At 41.8% G+C, this 19,640-nt stretch overlaps 1 protein-coding gene across 3 annotated transcripts in view; it reads right to left on the bottom strand.

Annotated features, from left to right (window-relative positions):
• The window catches only part of LOC140494163 (uncharacterized), a 30,229-nt gene extending 13,260 nt beyond the window's left edge, over positions 1-16,969 (bottom strand). The window contains exons 1-2 of one of the 3 annotated variants that reach the window (XM_072593254.1): positions 16,887-16,969; positions 16,436-16,589 (exon numbers count right to left, since the gene is read on the bottom strand). In XM_072593254.1, coding sequence (XP_072449355.1) covers positions 16,436-16,467 — 32 coding nt within the window. In that variant the 5' untranslated portion in view covers positions 16,468-16,589; positions 16,887-16,969. Of the gene's footprint in view, positions 1-16,435; positions 16,809-16,886 lie in introns of those variants that run through there. The other 2 variants (XM_072593256.1, XM_072593253.1) reach the window with 2 other exon arrangements.
• Between the last annotated feature and the right edge of the window lie 2,671 nt (positions 16,970-19,640).

Raw genomic sequence — 19,640 nt, forward strand, 5'->3', positions numbered from 1 at the left:
ATTTCAATGCAACAAGAGCTGGATTACATTTAGGCTTCAGCTAATAAGCAACAAATACATTCACACCATAGCAATATTGCCTTTAGAAAGTTCAATAGTATTCGTGTATTAGTGTTGCATCCTCAAAATGACATTGGCTAGAATGGAATTGGACTAGCCCCACACAAAGTACTATTGCTATAATTAGCATGTCAGATGCTTGGAAAAAATATACTGGCACAGGATGCAGTCCAAGGAAGGTCGACTAGGTTGATCCCAAGTCTTTGGGGGTCGGGGGGGAAACTTACTTATGAAGAGGGGTTGGACAGGTCAGGCCTACACGGTTTAGGACGGACAAACGAACGAATGAATGAATGGTGACTTTATTGAAACATACAAGATTTTTTAAAAATCTTGACAGGGTAGACGTAGAGAGGGTTGTTCCCTCTCAGGTGTGTGTTCAGGGCCAGATGGCATAATCTCTGAATAGTTTAAGCCAGCGATGAGAAGGAATCTTTTCTCTCAGAGCTGTGAGTGACCAACGTTCCGTGTCTAATCTGTGAGATTCTTTACTGGATAGGGCAGTCACGGCTGTTTTTTTTAAAACAAAAGTCATCAGAGAGATGTGGGCATCGCTGGCTGGCCAGCATTTTATTACCCATCCTAATTACCCTTGAGAAGATGGTAGGGAGCTGCCTTCTTGAATCACTGCAATCCACCTGTGGATTGACCCAATTAGGGAGGGAATTCCAGGACTTTGACCCAGCAACAGAGAAGGAACAGTGATTTACCTCCAAGTCACGGTAATGAGTGGCTTGGAGGGGAACTTGAAGGTGGTGGTGTTCCCATGTATCTGCTACTGTTGTTTTAAGAGATGGAAGTGCTCGTGTGTTTGAAAGGTGCTGTTGGAGGATCTTTGGTGAATTTCTACAGTGCATCCTGTAGAAAGTAGCAGCAGTGTGTACCAAGTGTCAGAGGAGAGAGTGGATTCTTGTGGATACATGTGGATACGGTGCCAATTAAGTAGGCTGCTTTGTCCTGGATGATGTCAAGCTTCTGGTGTTGTTGGGGATGCAGTCATCCAGCTAAGTGGGGAGTATTCCGTCACACTCCTGACTTGTGCCTTGCAGATGGTCGACAGGCATTGAGGAGTCAGGTGGCAAGTTACTCTCACAGTATTCCTAGCTTTTGATCTGCTCTTGTAGCCACTATATTTATGTGGTGAGTCCATTTAAGTTTCCAATCAACGGTAACTCAGAGGATGTTGACAATAGGGGATTCAGTGATGGCAACATCATTGAACGCCAAGGCATGGTGGTGAGGCTCTTATTCGTGATGGTCACAGCTGGCATATTTTGTGGCATGAATGTTACTTGTCACTGGTCAACCCAAGCCTGGATATTGTATAGATCTGGTTGCATTTGAACATGGACTGCTTCAATATCTGAGGAGTTGTAAATGGTGCTGAACTTTGGTAAACTTCTGACCTTATGATGGAGAGAAGGTTTTGATGAAGCAGCTGGAGGATGGTTGGGCCAAGGACACTACCCTGAAAAACTCCTGCAGAGATGTCCTGGAGCTGAGATGGCTTACCTCCAACACCATGACCATCATCCTATGTCTCAAGTATGACTCCAACCAGAGAGTTTACCCCCCGATACCCATTGATTCCAGTTTTGCTAGAACTCCTGGATGCTACACTCAGCCAAATGCAGCCTTGATGTCAAGGGCTGTCATTCTCAACTCACCTCTGGAATTTAGCTATTTTGTCCATGTTTGGACCAAGGCTATGGTGAGGTATTAGATCATAAAATAAATTTAAGGCAAAGATAGACTGATTTTTACTCAGTGAGGAATCAAGGGTTGATGGGGAAAATGGCAAAAAAAAATGTAGAATTGAGGATTATCTCAAAATGGCAGAGCAGACTTGATGGGCCAAATGGCCTACTTCTTTTCCAGTAAAACTTTTGGTATAGTGGATGGAAGCTTACAGGTGGTGGTATCCCTGTACCTTCAGCCTTTGTGATTCAATGTGGCAAAGGTCAGGAGTTTGGAAGATGCTATCAAAAGGACATTTGCTGAGTTTCTACATTGCATCTTATACAAAAGATTGCCACTGTGTGCCAGCAGAGATTGTAAATGTTTAAGATGATGCACGGATCCATGATTAAGTAGTGTTCTTTGACCTGGAAAGTCTTGTTGGAGCTACCCTTATCAATGCAAGCATATTTCACATTTCAATCCTGATCGTACCTCATAAATGGAATGATTTTATGGAATCAAGACGTAAGTCACCTACAACAGAATTCCCAGTACCTGACCTGCTTCTGTAACTGAACCAGATATTAAAATACTAGATTTGGTCAATGTAACCCTCTAAAAACATTGATGGTGGAGGAACCAACAATGGTAAACCTGTTGAATGCTGTGGAGAGATAGACTTCTACTTGGAGACGGTCATTGTTGATCATGCATGTGGATTGAATGACACATGAGACTGGTCAGTGGAATGAAAAGCAAAGTGACAAAAAAATGTAGTAAAGGGTAAGAGGTGGTTATTCAAAGGTAGAAAGCAATTTTCCACAAGCTTAATGCTGAGAACACAATTATTCATAATTTGCATTATGACCTGGACTTGGGAATATGTAACTCAATATGCAAATTTGCAGCTGATCCTGAACCAGGTGGGTCAACTAATATTAAGTCAAATATTGGACAACAATGCAGTAATTTATTAGAATAGCTGGAGACTGGAAGTTAGGATATGAATAAACTTTACTTTGAGTCTAAGTGAAGTCACTGCCTTTGAAACATTAACCCTTTTCTTCCCACAAATGCTACCAGATCTGAATTTCTCCAGCAATTCCTTTCTTTGTTTGATCTCCAGTATCCACAGTTCTTTGTTTTATTTTGCTTCGATAAATGTGGTGACACAACTGGTAAGTAAAGTAGACTCACATAGACCTTAGAAAATTAGTATTAAGAATCAGATAGAAAAGCAAAAGGAACCTAGCGAAACAGAAAAATCAATCAAGAGCTACAACAAAATGAAAAATAATGCTAAAACTTGCAATAACTTGGGGTGGTACAGTGGCTCAGTGACTAGCACTGCTGCCTCACAGCACCAAGGTCCCAGGTTCGATTCCAGTCTCGAGCAACAGTGTGGAGTTTGCACATTCTCCCTGTGTCTGCGTGGGTTTCCTCTTGGTGCTCCAGTTCCCCCCACCCCCCACAGTCCAAAGATGTGCAGGTTAGGTGGATTGACCATGCTAAATTGCCCATAGTGCTAAGTGCATTAGTCAGAGGGAAATGGGTCTGGGTGGGTTACTCTTCGGAGGGTTGGTGTGGACTGGTTGAGCCGAAGGGCCTGTTTCCACACTGTAGGGAATCTAATCTAATCTAATAAAAAGCTAGCATCAGTAATGATGACCATGAAACTCAGATTGTTGTAAAAACGCATGTGACGTATTAATATCCTTCAGGAAAGAAATCTATCATCCTTAACTTATCTGACCAGTGTGACTATGTATAGATTGTCCTCTTAAATGGCATGGCAATCTATGTAGTTGCATTTAAGAAAGTGGGTCACTAATACCCTCAAAGGAAATTAGGGATGGGCAATAAATGTTGTCTTTGCCAGCAACGTCCAAATTATAGGAATATACAAAAAACATGTTTTACATTCCATAATGTTGGTATAGTTCTGCAGTGGGAGTGGTGGGAGCAAAAACCAGGGGGCCGTTACAGAGGTAAATTCTCCATTTTAAAAAAAAGTTACCTCGCAGGAGCAGCGGCCTTCATTGAAGTTTGGGAAGGTGAGTGAATTGATATATATTCGAGTAGCAGCTGAACCATAGACACGACACATGTAGTGTCTCCCACCCGCCCTATTCCTCTGACCAACAAAAAAAGACTGTTGATAAGTTAAGGCTTTTCTATTTCTTTTTTTAATTGTGCGATTGGGTAAAAATTTGCTTCTTTTAATCTATTATTTTGTTATTTGAAAAACTGCATATCAAAAGTATTAGAAATTATTTAACTCAAATTTATATAAAGTAATAAAGTAACTAACTAGTAGAGATGGCTGGGCAGGTGATGTGCTATAGGTCTATGCGGGAGCTGGTTGATCCCATTGTGAACAGCAATGACCACATCTGCAGCAAACATTGAGTGTTGGAGGAACGCCAGCTCAGAGTTGACGATCTGGAATCTGAGCTTCAAACACTATGGCACTTCCGGAAGGGGAAGAGTTACCTGGACACTGTTTCAGGAGGCAGTAAGATTAAGTAATTCAAATTCAGTTAGTGATCAGGGACAACAGGGTGAGATTGTAAGTGAGGTAGGTAGGGGGATCCTGATTTCAGGAGTGGAGGAACCTTAGCCTTTGGCCTTAGCCAACAGGTATTTGATGCTTGCTCCCTGTGTAGATGAGGAAAAGGGCTGAGGGGAAGATGAGCCAACTGACCACAGTACCATGGTGCAGGACGCTATTCAACAGGGGGGAGCAAAAGACAAGTAGTAGTTATAGGAGATTCTAAAATTAAGGGAGATAGATAGTATCCTTTGCAAGCCTGACCGGGAGTGATATGTTGTCTGCCCAGTGCCAGGGTACAGGACATCTCTGAATGGCTTGAAAGGATACTGGAGTAGGAGGGGGACAATCCAATTGTGGTTGCCGTTGGGACAAACAACATAGACAAGGCAAGGATGGAGGACCTGTTCGTGGGTTATCGAAAGGAACAAAATTAAGGAACAGGTCCTAGGGTTATAACCTCCAGATTACTACCCGAGCCACATGCAAGTTGGCCTAGGGATAAGAAAATCAGGCATGTAAACGTGTGGGAAAGAGGCGTTCCATTTCACGAGGCATTTGCATCAGTTTTGGAACAGGAGCATTCTGTATCAATGGACAGTCTCCACCTGAACTGATGTTCGTAACATTCATAACAAGGTTGAGGAGTTAAACAGCACAAATCATCACGAATGAATATGATTTAGTAGACATTACAGAGACATGGTTACAGGGTAAAAACAATGACTGCAGATGCTGGAAACCAGAGTCTAGATTAGAGTGGTGCTAGAAAAACACAGCAGTTTAGGCAGCATCCGAGGAGCAGTAAAATAGACATTTCGGGCAAAAACCCTTCATCAGGAATACAGACAGAGAGCCTGAAGGGTGGAGAGATATGGTTACAGGATGGTCACAACTGGGAGGTAGACATCCAAGGGTATCAGACTGTTGCAGTGGATGTAGTGTACCTGGACTTTCAGAAAGCCTTTGATAAAGTCCCACATAGGAGGTTAGTGAGCAAAATTAGGGCGCATGGTATTGGGGGCAAAGTACTGACTTGGATTGAAAATCGGTTGGCTGACAGGAAACAAAGAGTAGTGATAAGCGGCTCCCTTTCGGAGTGGCAGGCGGTGACCAGTGGGGTACCGCAGGGATCAGTGCTGGGACCGCAGCTTTTTTTACAAAATATATTAATGATATAGAAGATGGTATTAATAGTAACATTAACAAATTTGCTGGCCTACTCCTGCACCTATTGTCTATTGTTCCGAAGGACAGATAGGAAAGTAAGAGGTGGTATAACTCTGATATTCAAGGACAACATCAGGGCGGTGCCGAGAGAGAGGATTCAGATTCTGTGGAGAATAAAGTTGAATCCATTTGGATGGAAATGAGAAATTCTAAGAAGAAAATGTCACTGATAGACGTAGTCTATAGGCCACCAAATAATATCGCATTGGGCCAGGCAATAAACAAATAAATAACGAATGACTGTTAAAAACAGAATGGCAATTATCATGGGGAATTTTAATCTACATACCGAATGGTTGAACCAGATCGGTCAGGGTAGCCTTGAGGAAGAGTTAGTTGAGTGTATCTGTGATGGTTCCATTACATACTGTTCAAGAAAAACTGACGAAGGAGCAAGCTATCCTAGATCTAGTCCTGTATAATGAAAACAGGAATAATTAATGACCTCCTAGTAAGGGATCCTCTGGAAGGAGTAATCACAAAATGGTCAAATTTAGAATACAGATAGAGTGTGTGAAGATAAAATCTAATACCAGGGTTCTGTGCTTAAACAAGTGAAACTACAAAAGAATGAGGAAGGAGTTGGCTAAAGTTGACTGCAAACAAAGATTTTATGGTGGGACAGTTGATGAGCAGTGGAGGACTTTCAAAACAATCTTTCAAATTTCTAAGCAAAAAGTATATTCCAGTGAAAAGGAAGGACTGTAAGAAAAGGGATAATCTGCTATGGGTGTCTAAGGCAATAAGGGACATTATCAAATTAAAGGGAGGCTTCCAAAGTGCCAAAAATGGCATGAAATTAGAACATTGGAAACACTTTAAAAGGTCAACAGAAAGCCAGAAAAGAGCTATAACGAAAAGTAAAGAACACGAGAAAAAACTAGCACAAAATATAAACACTGATAGCAAATGTTTCTATAAATATGAAATCAAAAAGAGTGGCTAAAGTAAATGTTGGTCCTTCAGAGGAGGAGAAGTGGCATTTAGTTATGGGATATGATGATGATTGCTCATCAACTGTCCCACCATAAAATCTTTGTTTTGTATCGGTCTTCACAGTGGAGGACACTAATAACATGCCAGAAATTGACAAAGAGACAAAGGTAGGCGAGGACCTGGGAACAATTATTATTATGGAAGAGCTAGTGTTGGGCAAGCTAATGGAGTTAAGGATAGACAAGTCTCCTGGCCCTGATGGAATGCATCCCAGGGACTAAAAAACAAAGAGATGGCAAGAGAAATAGCAAGTACACTGGTAGTAGTTTTCCAAAATTTGCTGGACTCTGGGGAAGTCCCAGCAGATCAGAAAACAGCAAATGTGACACCACTGTTTAAAAAGGGAGGTAGACAAAAGAAGGGGAATTACAGACTGGTTAGCTTAACCCCTGTAGTAGGGAAGATGCTAGATTCTATCATCAAGAAACAGCAAGGTATCCGGATAGAAATTGTCCCATTGGGCAGAGGCAGCATGGGTTCATGAAGGGCATCTTTTGAAATTCTATGAAGACATTGTGAGCAACTTGGACAACAGGGACCCAGTGGATGTGGTGTACCTAGATTTCCAAAAGGCCTTCAACAAGGTGCCGCATAAGAGGCAGCTGCATAAGATAAGGATGCAAGGCATTGTGGGTAAAGTATTAGCATGGATAGAGGATTGGTTGACTAACAGGAAGCAAAGAGTGGGGATAAACGAGTGCTATTCTGGCTGGCAATCAGTGACTAGTGGTGTTCTTCAGGGATGGATGTTGGGACCACAATTTATATAGATGATTTGGAGTTGGGGGCCATGTGTAGCATGTCAAAGTTTGCAGATGACACTAAGATGAGTGGCAAAGCAAAGAGTTCTAACGACTGTGAAACTTTGTAGAGGAACATTGATACATTAAGCAAGTGGGTAAAGGTCTGACAGATGTATTACAATGTTAACACATGTGAAGTCATTCATCTTGGAAGGAATAATAGTAAAAAGGATTACTAGTTGAATAGTAAAAAGTTGCAGCACATTGCTATGTTGAGAGACCTGGGTGTCCTTGTGCATGAATCACTAAAGGTTGGTCTGCAGGTACAACAATTATGAAGGCAAATGGAATTTTGTCCTCCATTGCTGAAGGGATGGAGTTTAAAAGCAGGGAGGTTATATTGCAGCTCTACAAGGTGAGGCCACACCTGGAGTACTATATGCAGTTTTGGGATCCTTACTTGAATGTCATCCTGGCACTGGAGGGGGTGTAGAGGAGGTTCACTCAGTTGATTCCAGAGTTAGAACATAGAACAATACAGCACAGAACAGGCCCTTCGGCACATGATGTTATGCCGAACATTTGTCCTAGCTTAAGCACCTATCCATGTACCTATCTAATTGCTGCTTAAAGGGCACCAATGAATCTGACTCTGCCACTCCCACAGGCAGCGCATTCCGTGCTCCCACCACTCTGAGTAAAGAACCTACCCCTGACATCCCCCCTATACCTTCCACCCTTCACCTTAAATTTATGTCCCCTTGTAACACTCTGTTGTACCCGGGGAAAAAGTCTCTGTCTACTCTATCTGTTCCCTTGATCATCTTATAAACCTCTATCAAGTCACCCCTCATCCTTCGCCATTCCAATGAGAAAAGGCCCAGCACTCTCAACCTATCCTCATACGACCTATTCTCCATTCCAGGCAACATCCTGATAAATCTCCTCTGCACCCTCTCCAAAGCTTCCGCATCTTTCCAAAAATGAGACGACCAGAACTGCACACAGTACTCCAAATGTGTCCTTACCAAGGTCCTGTACAGCTGCAACATCACCTCACGACTCTTGAATTCAATCCCTCTGCGAATGAACGCTAATACACCATAGGCCTTCTTACAAGCTCTATCCACCTGAGTGGCAACTTTCAAAGAGCTATGAACATAGACCCCAAGATCTCTCTGCTCCTCCACCTGACCAAGAACCCTACCGTTAACCCTGTATTCCGCATTCTTATTTGTCCTTCCAAAATGGACAACCTCACACTTGACAGGGTTGAACTCCATCTGCCACTCCTCAGCCCAGCTCTGCATCATATCTAAGTCCCTTTGCAGCCGACAACAGCCCTCCTCACTATCCACACCTCCACCAATCTTCATATCGTCTGCAAATTTACCGACCCACCCTTTGACTCTCTCTTCCAAGTCATTAATAAAAATTACAAACAGCAGAGGACCCAGAACGGATCCCTGCGGAACTCCACTTGTAACTGGGCTCCAGGCTGAATATTTACCATCTACCACCACACTCTGACTTCGACCGGTTAGCTAGTTCTCCATCCAACTGGCCAAATTTCCCACTATCCCATGCCTCCTGACTTTGCGCATATGCCTACCATGGGGAACCTTATCAAATGCCTTACTAAAATCCATGTACACTACATCCACTGCTCTACCCTCATCCACATGCTTGATCACCTCCTCAAAGAATTCAATAAGACTTGTAAGGCAAGACCTACCCCTCACAAATCCATGCTGGCTGTCCCTAATCAAGCAGTGTCTTTCCAGATACTCATAAATCCTATCCCTCAGTACCCTTTCCATTACTTTGCCTACCACTGAAGCAAGACTAACTGGCCTGTAATTCCCGGGGTTATCCCGATTCCCTTTTTTGAACAGGGACACAACATTCCCAGCTCTAACTGTTACCCAGCTACCTCTGTTCTCTGGCGTAACTATGTCCCTGTAGCTTCTATCTATCACCCTCTCAGCCTCTCGAATAATTCTCAGTTCATCCAACTCCAGATCCAGTTCCCTAACTCGGTCTGTGAGGAGCTGGAGTTGGCTGCACTTCCTGCAGATGAAGTCGGCAGGAGCATCGGCGGTCACCCCTACCTCAAACATCCTGCAGGAGGAACATTCCACTGCCTGCACTGCCATAACTCTACACTTAGTCTCCAAAACAAGAACACTAAGTATCTTACCTGTTCAGCCGACTGAGTCCTTTTTTTTAGGTTAGAGGAGGGAGGGAGGGTGGGAGACACTACACAAGTAGTGTCTCGAGTTCCTTCTCCACTCAAATAACAATCACTTGGCTTATGAGGTGGGCCTCAGTAGACTGGGATTATAATTCATTGGAATTCAGAAGAACGAGGGGGGAATCTTATAGAAAGAAAATTATGAAGGGAGTAGATAAGATAGAAGTAAAGGGGATACTTCTACTAGCAGGTAAAACTAAGACAAGAGGGCATAGCTTTAAAGATTAAAGGGAGCAGATTTAGGACTGAATTGTGAAGGAACTTCTTCACCCAGAAAGTCATAAATCTATGTGTAATTCCTTGCCCGGTGAAGTAGTTGACGCTACTTCACTAAACATTTTTAAAGTTAAGATAGATTTTTTTTTAAAACAATAAGGAAATTAAAAGGATACTGAGAGAGTGCAGGTAAGTGGAGCCGAGTCCATGAAAAGATCAGCCATGCTCTTATTGAATGGCAGAACAAGCTCAAGGGGCCGGATGGCCTTCTCCTTCTCCTAGTTCCTATGTTCTTATAATTATTCAGCTCTTGGAACTATTTTGTGCCCCACTCTGGACAAGACATTAATATTCTAAAACCTTACTCCACAGGAAGCTAATTAGCAAATGCATTCCCTCCAGCTCTGAGATTAAATCACAAAGGAATATGCTGCACAATTAAACTCATATTTTGTATTTCTTCTTGCCTAATTAACTTTAACCAATTAATTTTAACATATGGTATAATCAGGCTACCATGGGATAAGACTTGTATCCCATTTCGGGGGGTAACCATTACTCAGAACCTGCAATTTGTGAAATGAGCCAGATTGTGGAATATAAATCACGACCATGGGACTAAATAAATGTGTGAAGAATCAAGTTCCACTGTTTCTACGAAAAAAAAGAGAAAGCAGCCAACGTATTTCAACTGAATTCCAAGAGGGAAGTAAATTTCAAGATGCTTTGCAACCTTGCTCCCCACCCATAAGAACCTTCCAAATACTTACCTTTTCTTTCCTGTGATGCCCATATTCCTACATTTGTTTATTCTTTTCCTAGCATTCACCTTTCCCCTATCCAAAGTTTTGAAAGATGTTCTTGTATGTGCAGAATGTCCAAATGCAAGTAGTTGGTAACAAGGTGAAATATTGAGAGCAATGGCATGCAGATTTTGCATTTATAATTTGGTTGGACATTTCCTTCAGCCAGTTATGCTGTCAGAAAAGGAATGGTCATCGTCTGATGGCATTCAAGTTGAGAATTAACAGCTGAAAGCTACTTAGTGACATCCAAGACAACTGTGTCTATTCTGTTTATTTTTAGGTGCAATCAGCTCAACTATCAGATATAGCCTGTAACAACACTCTGCATTTATATAGCACCTTGAACATAGGGAAATGTCCCAAGGCACTTCACTGGAACATATTAAATATCAAATCAAAAGAGACAAATAAGCAGATATTAGGACAGATGACAAAAATTTTACTAAAAGTATAGGTGTTCAGGGGTAGGAGGTCACAGTGGCTAGTACTGCTACCTCAGCACCAGGGAGCCAGGTTCAATTCCATCCTTGGGTGAATGTGGAATTTGCACATTCTTTCCACGTCTGCATGAGATTCCTCTGGGTGCTCCAGTTTCCTCCCACAGTCACATAAATGTGCAGGTTAGGTGGATTGGCTATGCTAAAAATTGCCAATCACGTACAGGCTAGGTGGGTTAGTCATGGGAAGTGCAGGATTACAGCGGTCGGGTGGGATGCCCTTCAGCGGGTTGGTGTGAACACTATGGGCAGAATGGCCTACTACCACACGAAGGATTCTATGATTCAAATGAGGAGTGTCTTAAGAGGATGAGGTGGGAGGGATGAGAATGAGATTTAGGGACAAAATATTAGACCTCTGGCCTTCAGCAACCAAAAACAAGGCCAAAACGACACCATGAACCTTGAACTTAATAGATGCTGTCGTACCAGTTAGGACAGTTTCCACAATATGTAGGAAGTAGATAAATTATTCTTAGATATTTCAAAAGCTATTTTGGGAACATAGTTATAGTGACCATAACAACCAACATACAAAACACGAACAGGAGCAGACCAGTCTGCCTCATCATTCAACACAATCATGGCTGATCAGTTTCTGTTTTGTATTCCATGCTACCTTTCACTCCAATAACCCTCGATTCCCCTGCCTAACAACAATTTACTTTGGCCTTAAAAATATTAATTGACTTTGTGTCCACTGTCTAGGTCAGAGAGAGTTCTGAAGTCACAACTCAAAAAAGAAAATTTCCTTATCTGTCCTGAAAGGGCAAGCTCTCATTTTAAAAGAGAATCCCCCTAGTATTGGAACTGACCCACAAGAGAAAACATCCTCTCTACATTCTCCTTGTCAAGACCATTCAGGATCTTACACACTATAGTGAAGTCCTCCCACTTCATTCTTCCAAACTCCAGTAGAAGGATAGTCTGTGCAACCTTCCTTCAAGACAACTCACTCATTTTAGTTAGTCTCCTTTGAATCACACCAATATTTATACATGTTTTCCTAAATAAGGAGACAAAAACAGTACATGGTATTTAAGGTTTGGTCTCACCAACCCCTCACAAAGTAAGGAAGCAATGTTTCAGTTATGTTAAACTTTTATGCTAATAAATCAATAGCATTCCATTAACCTTCTTAACTATTGATCACCATGATGCCCATCCAGTTCACTAAATGTCCTTTAAGAAGGGCAACCCACAGGAATAAGTTCACTTCTAAGTGGTTTACTGGACTATTTCAGGCACCAATCAGTTCAAAGGTAATTAGGAGATTGGCAGACGGCTTACCCAATAATGCCCACGCCAAGGAAGAACAAAGTAAATAAGTTAACAGTTACATGGCATAACAACTTACAGCCAGAGACAGATTCCAAAACTTGGCCCTAGACACTGCTGACAGCACAGAAAGATGGATAATTGTACCAGCTTATACCTAGGAGGATGGAGTGTAATATCTCAGGAAAGCATTTATTAAAATGATAAGTGATGTGACCACACACTTGCAATTCCTTCTAAATGAAGCACCACCCACCAGAGGTTAAAACATTTGAAAGTAATAGTCCCAATCATAGAGACGTATAGCACAGAAACAGACTCATCAGTCCAACTCATCCCGGTGAGTAGATATTCCAAATTAATCTAGTCCTATTTACCAGGATTTTGGCCCATACTCCTCAAAACTTTTCTTATTTATATATTTCCATCCAGATGCCTTTCAAAAGGTTATAATTGTACCAGCCTGCACCACTTTCTCTGGCAGCTCATTCCATATAGTTCACTAAAATGTACACTGATGGTGCTGTAAGTGTCTTTGGAAACAACCTGGAGCATTTTATTTCCCTCATTTCCATGTTGTGGTTCTTTCTCCAACAGTGGCAGTAAGGAGTTGACATATTAGCAGGCAGTTTTTCTGCTGAGCAAATACTTCTCTCTTCACGGACTACTTTTCTAACACACACACACTTTGGAACGATGAGAGCAATCATCTGTTTTACGACTTTGAGAAACAGATTCAATGAATTGTTAAAAGGAGCTGTGTAATTGTTAAATGTGTTAACAGCCAGAAACACACGGCTGTAAAAACGTCAATGATACAGGATGTTATCCATCGTTACAATCTAACATTCACTCAAGACAGCTGCATTTGCAGATCTAAGCACTTCAATAACAGCTGTTCTGTTCATGCACAAGTTGTGTTATGCAGACCATTGTTCATTCAGATATCACTAAAGTTATGGTTTGACAGGATTCAATTTACAAATAATCAGAGAAGTAAGAGCCTAAACTAACTCCATCAATTAAGCTATTAACATGCAATAACAGGGTCAATGGTATATATTTATTATGTGAAGCTGAAGGAGGTAAGTTCTGGAGAAACTTAAAATGATCACTGTGACAAGTTGATGGATGAGATATTTTGTGCAAAGTATAGTCTTCAGGACAAGCTTAGTTTTAACATCATGGAGTATAATGACATTAAATGAGGTCACTATTTTCAAGTGCTGTCAGACATTGTTATTTGTACAATAGTGAATTTGTGTTCAAATCATGTACATGAGCAAGGGGCTTTAAAGAGGGGGAACAATGAATGAGCATAATTTTGCCAACACAGAATCCAGTGTTACACAATATTTAGTTTAATCTTTTTCTTGGTAATACAAGAAACATACTCAAGGTCAGTATATGCAGGAACAGAGGTTTTTCCACTAAGGATCAAGAGTTTTTGGACAGTTTGTTCTAGGTTATTCAAGGAATTGCATAGGACCTGGAAACTCCCAAATATGAACTCTGCATTGAAGACACAGTTTTGTAATAAAGTATATTTTGTAATCACTATGATGATAACATGATTTAAAAATCACTATACATCACTGCCTCACTTGCATGCTTCCTTTCAAAAGTGGGAGGGGGAAATAACAGAAGGAATGGACTAAAGAAGCTTCATAGAAGAATTAAATATGATGGGGAACTTTTAAAACCAACAAATGGTTAGGATTTGGAAAGCACTTCCTTAAAGGGTGGGGGTATAGTTGCTTAGAAAACATTACAGAGGAGCAAGATTCTGACCCTCAAACATGCTCGGTTATTTGACTAGATCTTGGCTGATCAATGACAATGTCATCGAGACCATAAGACGTAGGAGCAGAAGTCATTCATTTGGCCCGTCACATCTGCTCCACCACTTCGAGATCATGGTTGATAGGAAAATCCTCAACTCCACTTTCCTGCTTTTCCCCAAGATTCCCTTAAAAATCTCTCTCTCTGCTTTGAATTTACTTAACGACACAGGCTTGACAGCACTCTGTCAAGAATTCCACAGGTACTCAACCGTGAAAAACTCCTGTCTTAAGTGGTCAATCCCTTCCTCTGAGACTATGTCCTCTGGTTCTAAACTCTCCCACAAAGGGAAAAAAACCCAATATTTTCAGGATGCAGTTTCTTGATTCAATAAACATCTTTTGCATTTGCCTCTCAAAAGTCCTTAAGAATCCGGAATGTTTCATCAAGGGCACCTTTCACTCTTCTAAACTCCAACACATCCAGACCCAAATTTCCTAGTTCTGAAGGGTCACTGGACTTGAAATACTAACTCTGCTTTCTCTCCATTGATGCTGCCAAACCTGTTGAGTTTCTCCAGCAGTTTGTCTTTAGCTATGCAACCTCTTATAAGAAAACTCCTTCATATCCAGGAACAACTGGTGAAGCTTCTCTGGACTGCCTCTAATGATGGCGTATCTTTCCTTAGATAAACAGGACCCAAAACTGTTCACAGTCTTCCAGCTGTGGTCTTGTATAGTTTAAGAAAAACCTCCCTACTTTTATACTCAATTCTCTTTGAAATTAAGACAAAACATTACATTTGCTTTCCCTAGTAACTATTGATCAGTTTGCTACATGCTCGCTTTGAGCTTCATGGAGGAGAATTCCCATCACTTTCTGCAGTATTCCTCAATTTAAATAATTCAGTTCCTCTATTCTTCCTGCCAGAGTTCATAACGTCACATTTTCCCCACATTATATTCCATCTGACAATATGTTGCCATTCCTGTATTCCTTGATATTTTAATATGTAGAAATCAGACTTGAAATTACTCAAATGACTGAGCTTGCACAGTCCTCTGGGAGAGAGAATTCCAGATGTTCGCCACCCTCCATGAGGAAATTCCTCCTGGTTTCTGTGCTGAATGGCCCAACCATTACGTAGAAAGTTTGCCCCCTAGTTCAGCCATCCCAACCAGGAGAATTATTCTTACTGTATCTAGAACGGAGAGAGTGAACTTTGTAAGCTTCAATAACAGCCTTCAAAAGGGGAACCGGATATATAATTGAAGAGTTTAAAAAAAAGAGGAAAAACAGATCTACAAATCCATTTGGCTGGAACGCTGCTTTCAAATGCAGAGTAAAGCCAGTTGTGTAATCAGCTAAGGTTACCATAAAGGTTCTCAATCTTCCCCTCACCTGGGGTATGATGACCTTCAGGTTAAACCACCACCAGTCATCTCTCCCTCTGTCTAATGAGAAAGTCCCAGAGGACCACAGGGTTGCTATGGCAACTTTATTTTACTAAAAAGTGAGAAAGTTTGTCCAACACTTTAAAAACATATGAAGATAGTGTTCCTTTAGGGTTCAGAAGGAACCTAGTGTCGAGCCTGTTGGGAGTTCCCCCTCATCCTCACAAGTCATACCATGTTGATTTCAGATTCCTTACGTTGTTGACATCATGACAAACCAGAAGCAGCAACTAGGCAGGGTGGGATTCATAACCACGAAGAAGCTAATTAGTCACAGCTTCACTCCTCCCGAAAACCTCCGTTTTAAAACTAGCTCCGAACTGCCGAGTGTGTAAACCATTGAGCAACTCGCCTTCCCTCACACGTCTGGATTAGGGGTGCTGGAAGAGCACAGCAGTTCAGGCAGCATCCAAGGAGCAGCGAAATCGACGTTTCGGGCAAAAGCCCTTCATCAAGGCAGGAATATAATATCCCAGATCAGGGGCGCTTTCCAACGGGATACACATCCCATCCTTTTGACAGTCTAAACAAAAAATTATACTCCCCTCCCCTCCCCCAACCTGCCCAAAATTATCTCACTCTAGTAAGAAAGAGAGAGACAGCTTAGACTTTTTTTTAAAAAAAAGAAAGTCAGGATAGATCAGTGAATCGAGTCCGGAAAGACGTTAAAAAAAAAGTTCGGAAAGACGCAATAAAAGTTCGAGCAAAGGAGGCGAGAGATAGATCGAAACTCCACATAGACGCCGGATCCACCAGGAAATGCAGAAAAAATAGAAGCAGAGCAAGCAGGCAGATTAACTTTCACAGGAGCGGTGGCTGGTGTACCCGGTCGGCGATGTGGCTTCGGGAATTGTAGAAGGAAGTTTCCGAAAGAGTTGAGCCCCTTACCTGGCTGTGCAGCGCCGGAGGACGTTCCCCATTGCAGCCACCGCGCTGCGCCATGAACTCTCCCCCCTCTGCGATTGCAGTTTCGCGTCAGTTGCACAGACTAAAGTTTGCGACTTCCCGCATTTCCTTGTTTACTCTCGGTCAGGTTCTGGCACTAGGACAGGTGTAAGGAAGACAGATGATGAACTCAGCAGCTACAAAAGGTGTAGAGCAAGCCATAGAGTTCAGGGAAGATACCACCATATATTTATAACACACTTTACGTTTTCAGGTGTGTGATATTTCCACACTGAATTTTCATGATTGTTATTTAGTTCTTCTAGCTGGCCAACAGCGTGAGACTGGTTTCTGTTTTACCTACACCCTTTCGGTCTCTCAGTTTAATGTGAATTAGTGGACAGCAGAATGAACCTATAGAAGCGAAGTATTTGGGTTGTGAACTTTATCTAACCTTCTTTCAGATTTGTGAATCGCTTCTTTTCAGCAGAGGGCGACGTCTCCTCTTCCAGTTGATCGGGGGAAACCAAAGAGTAAAATTCCTCTCCGGCGTTAAGCCAAGTGGTATCTATATTCACACCCCCCCCCCCAAGCTGAGGTCAGCGCCTGACTCCTTAACGACAGTGTTACTACACCAAATAATCTGATGCAGTGGTTCAAAAAGGTGCCTCCTCAGCGTCACCATCTCAAGGGCAATTAGGGATGGACAAAAAAATGCTGACCCAGCCAATAACACTGACCCAAATTAACTCCTGATCCCAATTCTCTTTGTTACATGTAATTATTCCAATCATGGCCAAGTCTTTTCTATTATCGTTGCTCAGAATTCTGTGCTCACCTAACTGGAACCTGATTTGCAGTTGTACTAGCTCTCTCTCTGCCTCATCTTTATCCTGTTCCTCCTAACTCTGTGGAATTCCTTCTACAAACATTTCCTCTCCTTTAATATCCTCCTCCAAACTCAGGCTCCAGGAACCAATTTCTTCAGCTTGTCAGTTAAGTGTCTCTGAATGCTTGTCTATATTGGAGGTGCTACACAACTGCAAACATGACTCAGCTGGTTCCATTCAAGTCCCACTTCAGAGACCCGAGCACAACAATGCACAATAGTACTATGCTAAGAGAGTGCTGCACTGTCTGAAGTGTTGTCTTTCAAGTGATGTTAAGCCAAGACCCAGTATACTTTCTCAAATACTTGCTGACGGTAGCACGGTGGGTCAGTGGTTAGCACTGCTGCCTCACAGTGCCAGGGACCTGCAATTGATACCAGCCTCGGTGGCTGTGTGGAATTTGCACATTCCCCCTGTGTCTGTGTGGGTTTCCTTTGGTTGCTCTGGTTTCCTCCCACAATCCAAAGATTGCAGGTTAAGTGAATGCTAAACTGCCCATAGTGTTCAGGGATGTGTAGGTTAGGTGCATTGGTCAGGGGTAAATGTAGAGTAATTGAGAATGAGTTTGAGTGGGATACTCTTTGGAGGGTCAGAGTGGACTTGTTGGGCCGAAGGGCCTGTTTCCACAATGTAGGGATCATATCATTCTAAAATGAGCATAAAAGATCCCGTGGCACAATTTGTAGAAGAGTGAGGGAGCGTTTTTTTCAGTGTCCTGGCAAATATTCCATACCTTAGTCAATGTGACTAAAACAGACTATTTTGTCATTCATCACATTGCTGTTAACGAGAGCTTGCTTTGCATAAATTGATTTCCACACTTCCTGTCTTACAACAGGAACTGCTTTTCAAACAAACACTTCTATTGGTTGTAAAATGCTCTGGCACATGCTGAGGTTGTGAAAGTGAGTTGGGTTTCAGCTATTGCTATAATAGTAATAATGACTGAAATGTTTCTGATATTGTTGCACACTTGACCACAAGGAATTCCAGCAATGCAATTATAACCTCATTTTAAAATTACATCTAAACATTTCCCTTAGAAACCTTGAAGTCATTACATCTTACCCTTACCTTAAGAACATATTAAGCTAGTTGTATCAAATATCTGCATACAGTTTTGGACTCCTTGCTTGAGGAGAGATGTCATTGCACTGAGCGCAGTTCAGAGAATATTCACTCGATTATTACGAAGATGAGGGTTTTTTTCTTATGAAGTGAGGTAGAGCACTTTAAGCCTATTTTCTCTGGAGTTGAGAAGAATGAGAGATCTAACTGAGGTATATAAATGCTAAAGAAGACTGTCAAAATGGACATAGAGAGGATGTTTTCTCTTGTCGGCAATCTCGAATGAGAGGTCATAATTTTGGGATGAGGGGTGGCAGATTTAAAACCGAGATGAGGAGAAATTACTTTCCTCAAAGGATCATGAAATTAATACCCCCAGAGTGTGGTGGATGCTAGGATATTGAGTAAATTTAAGGGGGAGACAGACAGATTTTTAATTAGTTACGGGGTTGAAGGGTTATGGAGAGCGGGCAGGAAGATGGAGTTGTGGCCAAGGTGAGGTCAGCCTTGACTATCAGATGGTGGAGCAGACTGGAGGGGCAGAATTGCCTTCTCCTGTACCTGGTTATGCTCTTATAAACATCTATTTATCAAACTTGTTCACTGTTTTGTGTTTTTTTTCTTGAAGAAAAAAACCAGCTTGAAGAAATGCTTTTGAAGCTGAGTGCAAGCGTGTCAACAGAGACTGTTAAATGGAGAGCATCATGTGTTGCAGGACCCCAACACGCTGAGAAGCTGTTTCCTTTTCAACACGCCGGGACCATTTGAAGCCAGTTCCAAGGCATTACTGAAAATCAAATCTAAAACACAATGATTTATGCTACCTTTTGCTATCGAGACTGCCTCCACCGAATTATTGGGCATGCATTCAGATCCTAACTACTCAAAAGAAGTTTCTCCCCATGTTAGCTTTGATTTTTAGCAACCATAATAGATCTGTGCCCTTGGGTTAATTCTTCAGTATGAAAAACACTTTCACATTCTTTACTTCAAAACCCAAATTTTGTACGCTTCTATTAAATCTTCAACCAATTGAAACATGCAGAGTCTTCCACGGCTGAACAGTTTAGATACAGGGAAGATACTTTCCTTGGCTAAAAGAACCTAGAACTAAGGGACACTGTCTAAGAGTAAGAGGCAAACTATTTAGGACTGAAATATGGAAGAATTTCTTCATTCAGAAGATACTGAAGCTCTGGAATTATCTGCCCAAAAGGGATCTGGAGGCTCGGTCATTGGGTACGTTCGAG

Source organism: Chiloscyllium punctatum, chromosome 23 (assembly GCF_047496795.1).
Source record: "Chiloscyllium punctatum isolate Juve2018m chromosome 23, sChiPun1.3, whole genome shotgun sequence".
Taxonomy (NCBI): Eukaryota; Metazoa; Chordata; class Chondrichthyes; order Orectolobiformes; family Hemiscylliidae; genus Chiloscyllium; species Chiloscyllium punctatum.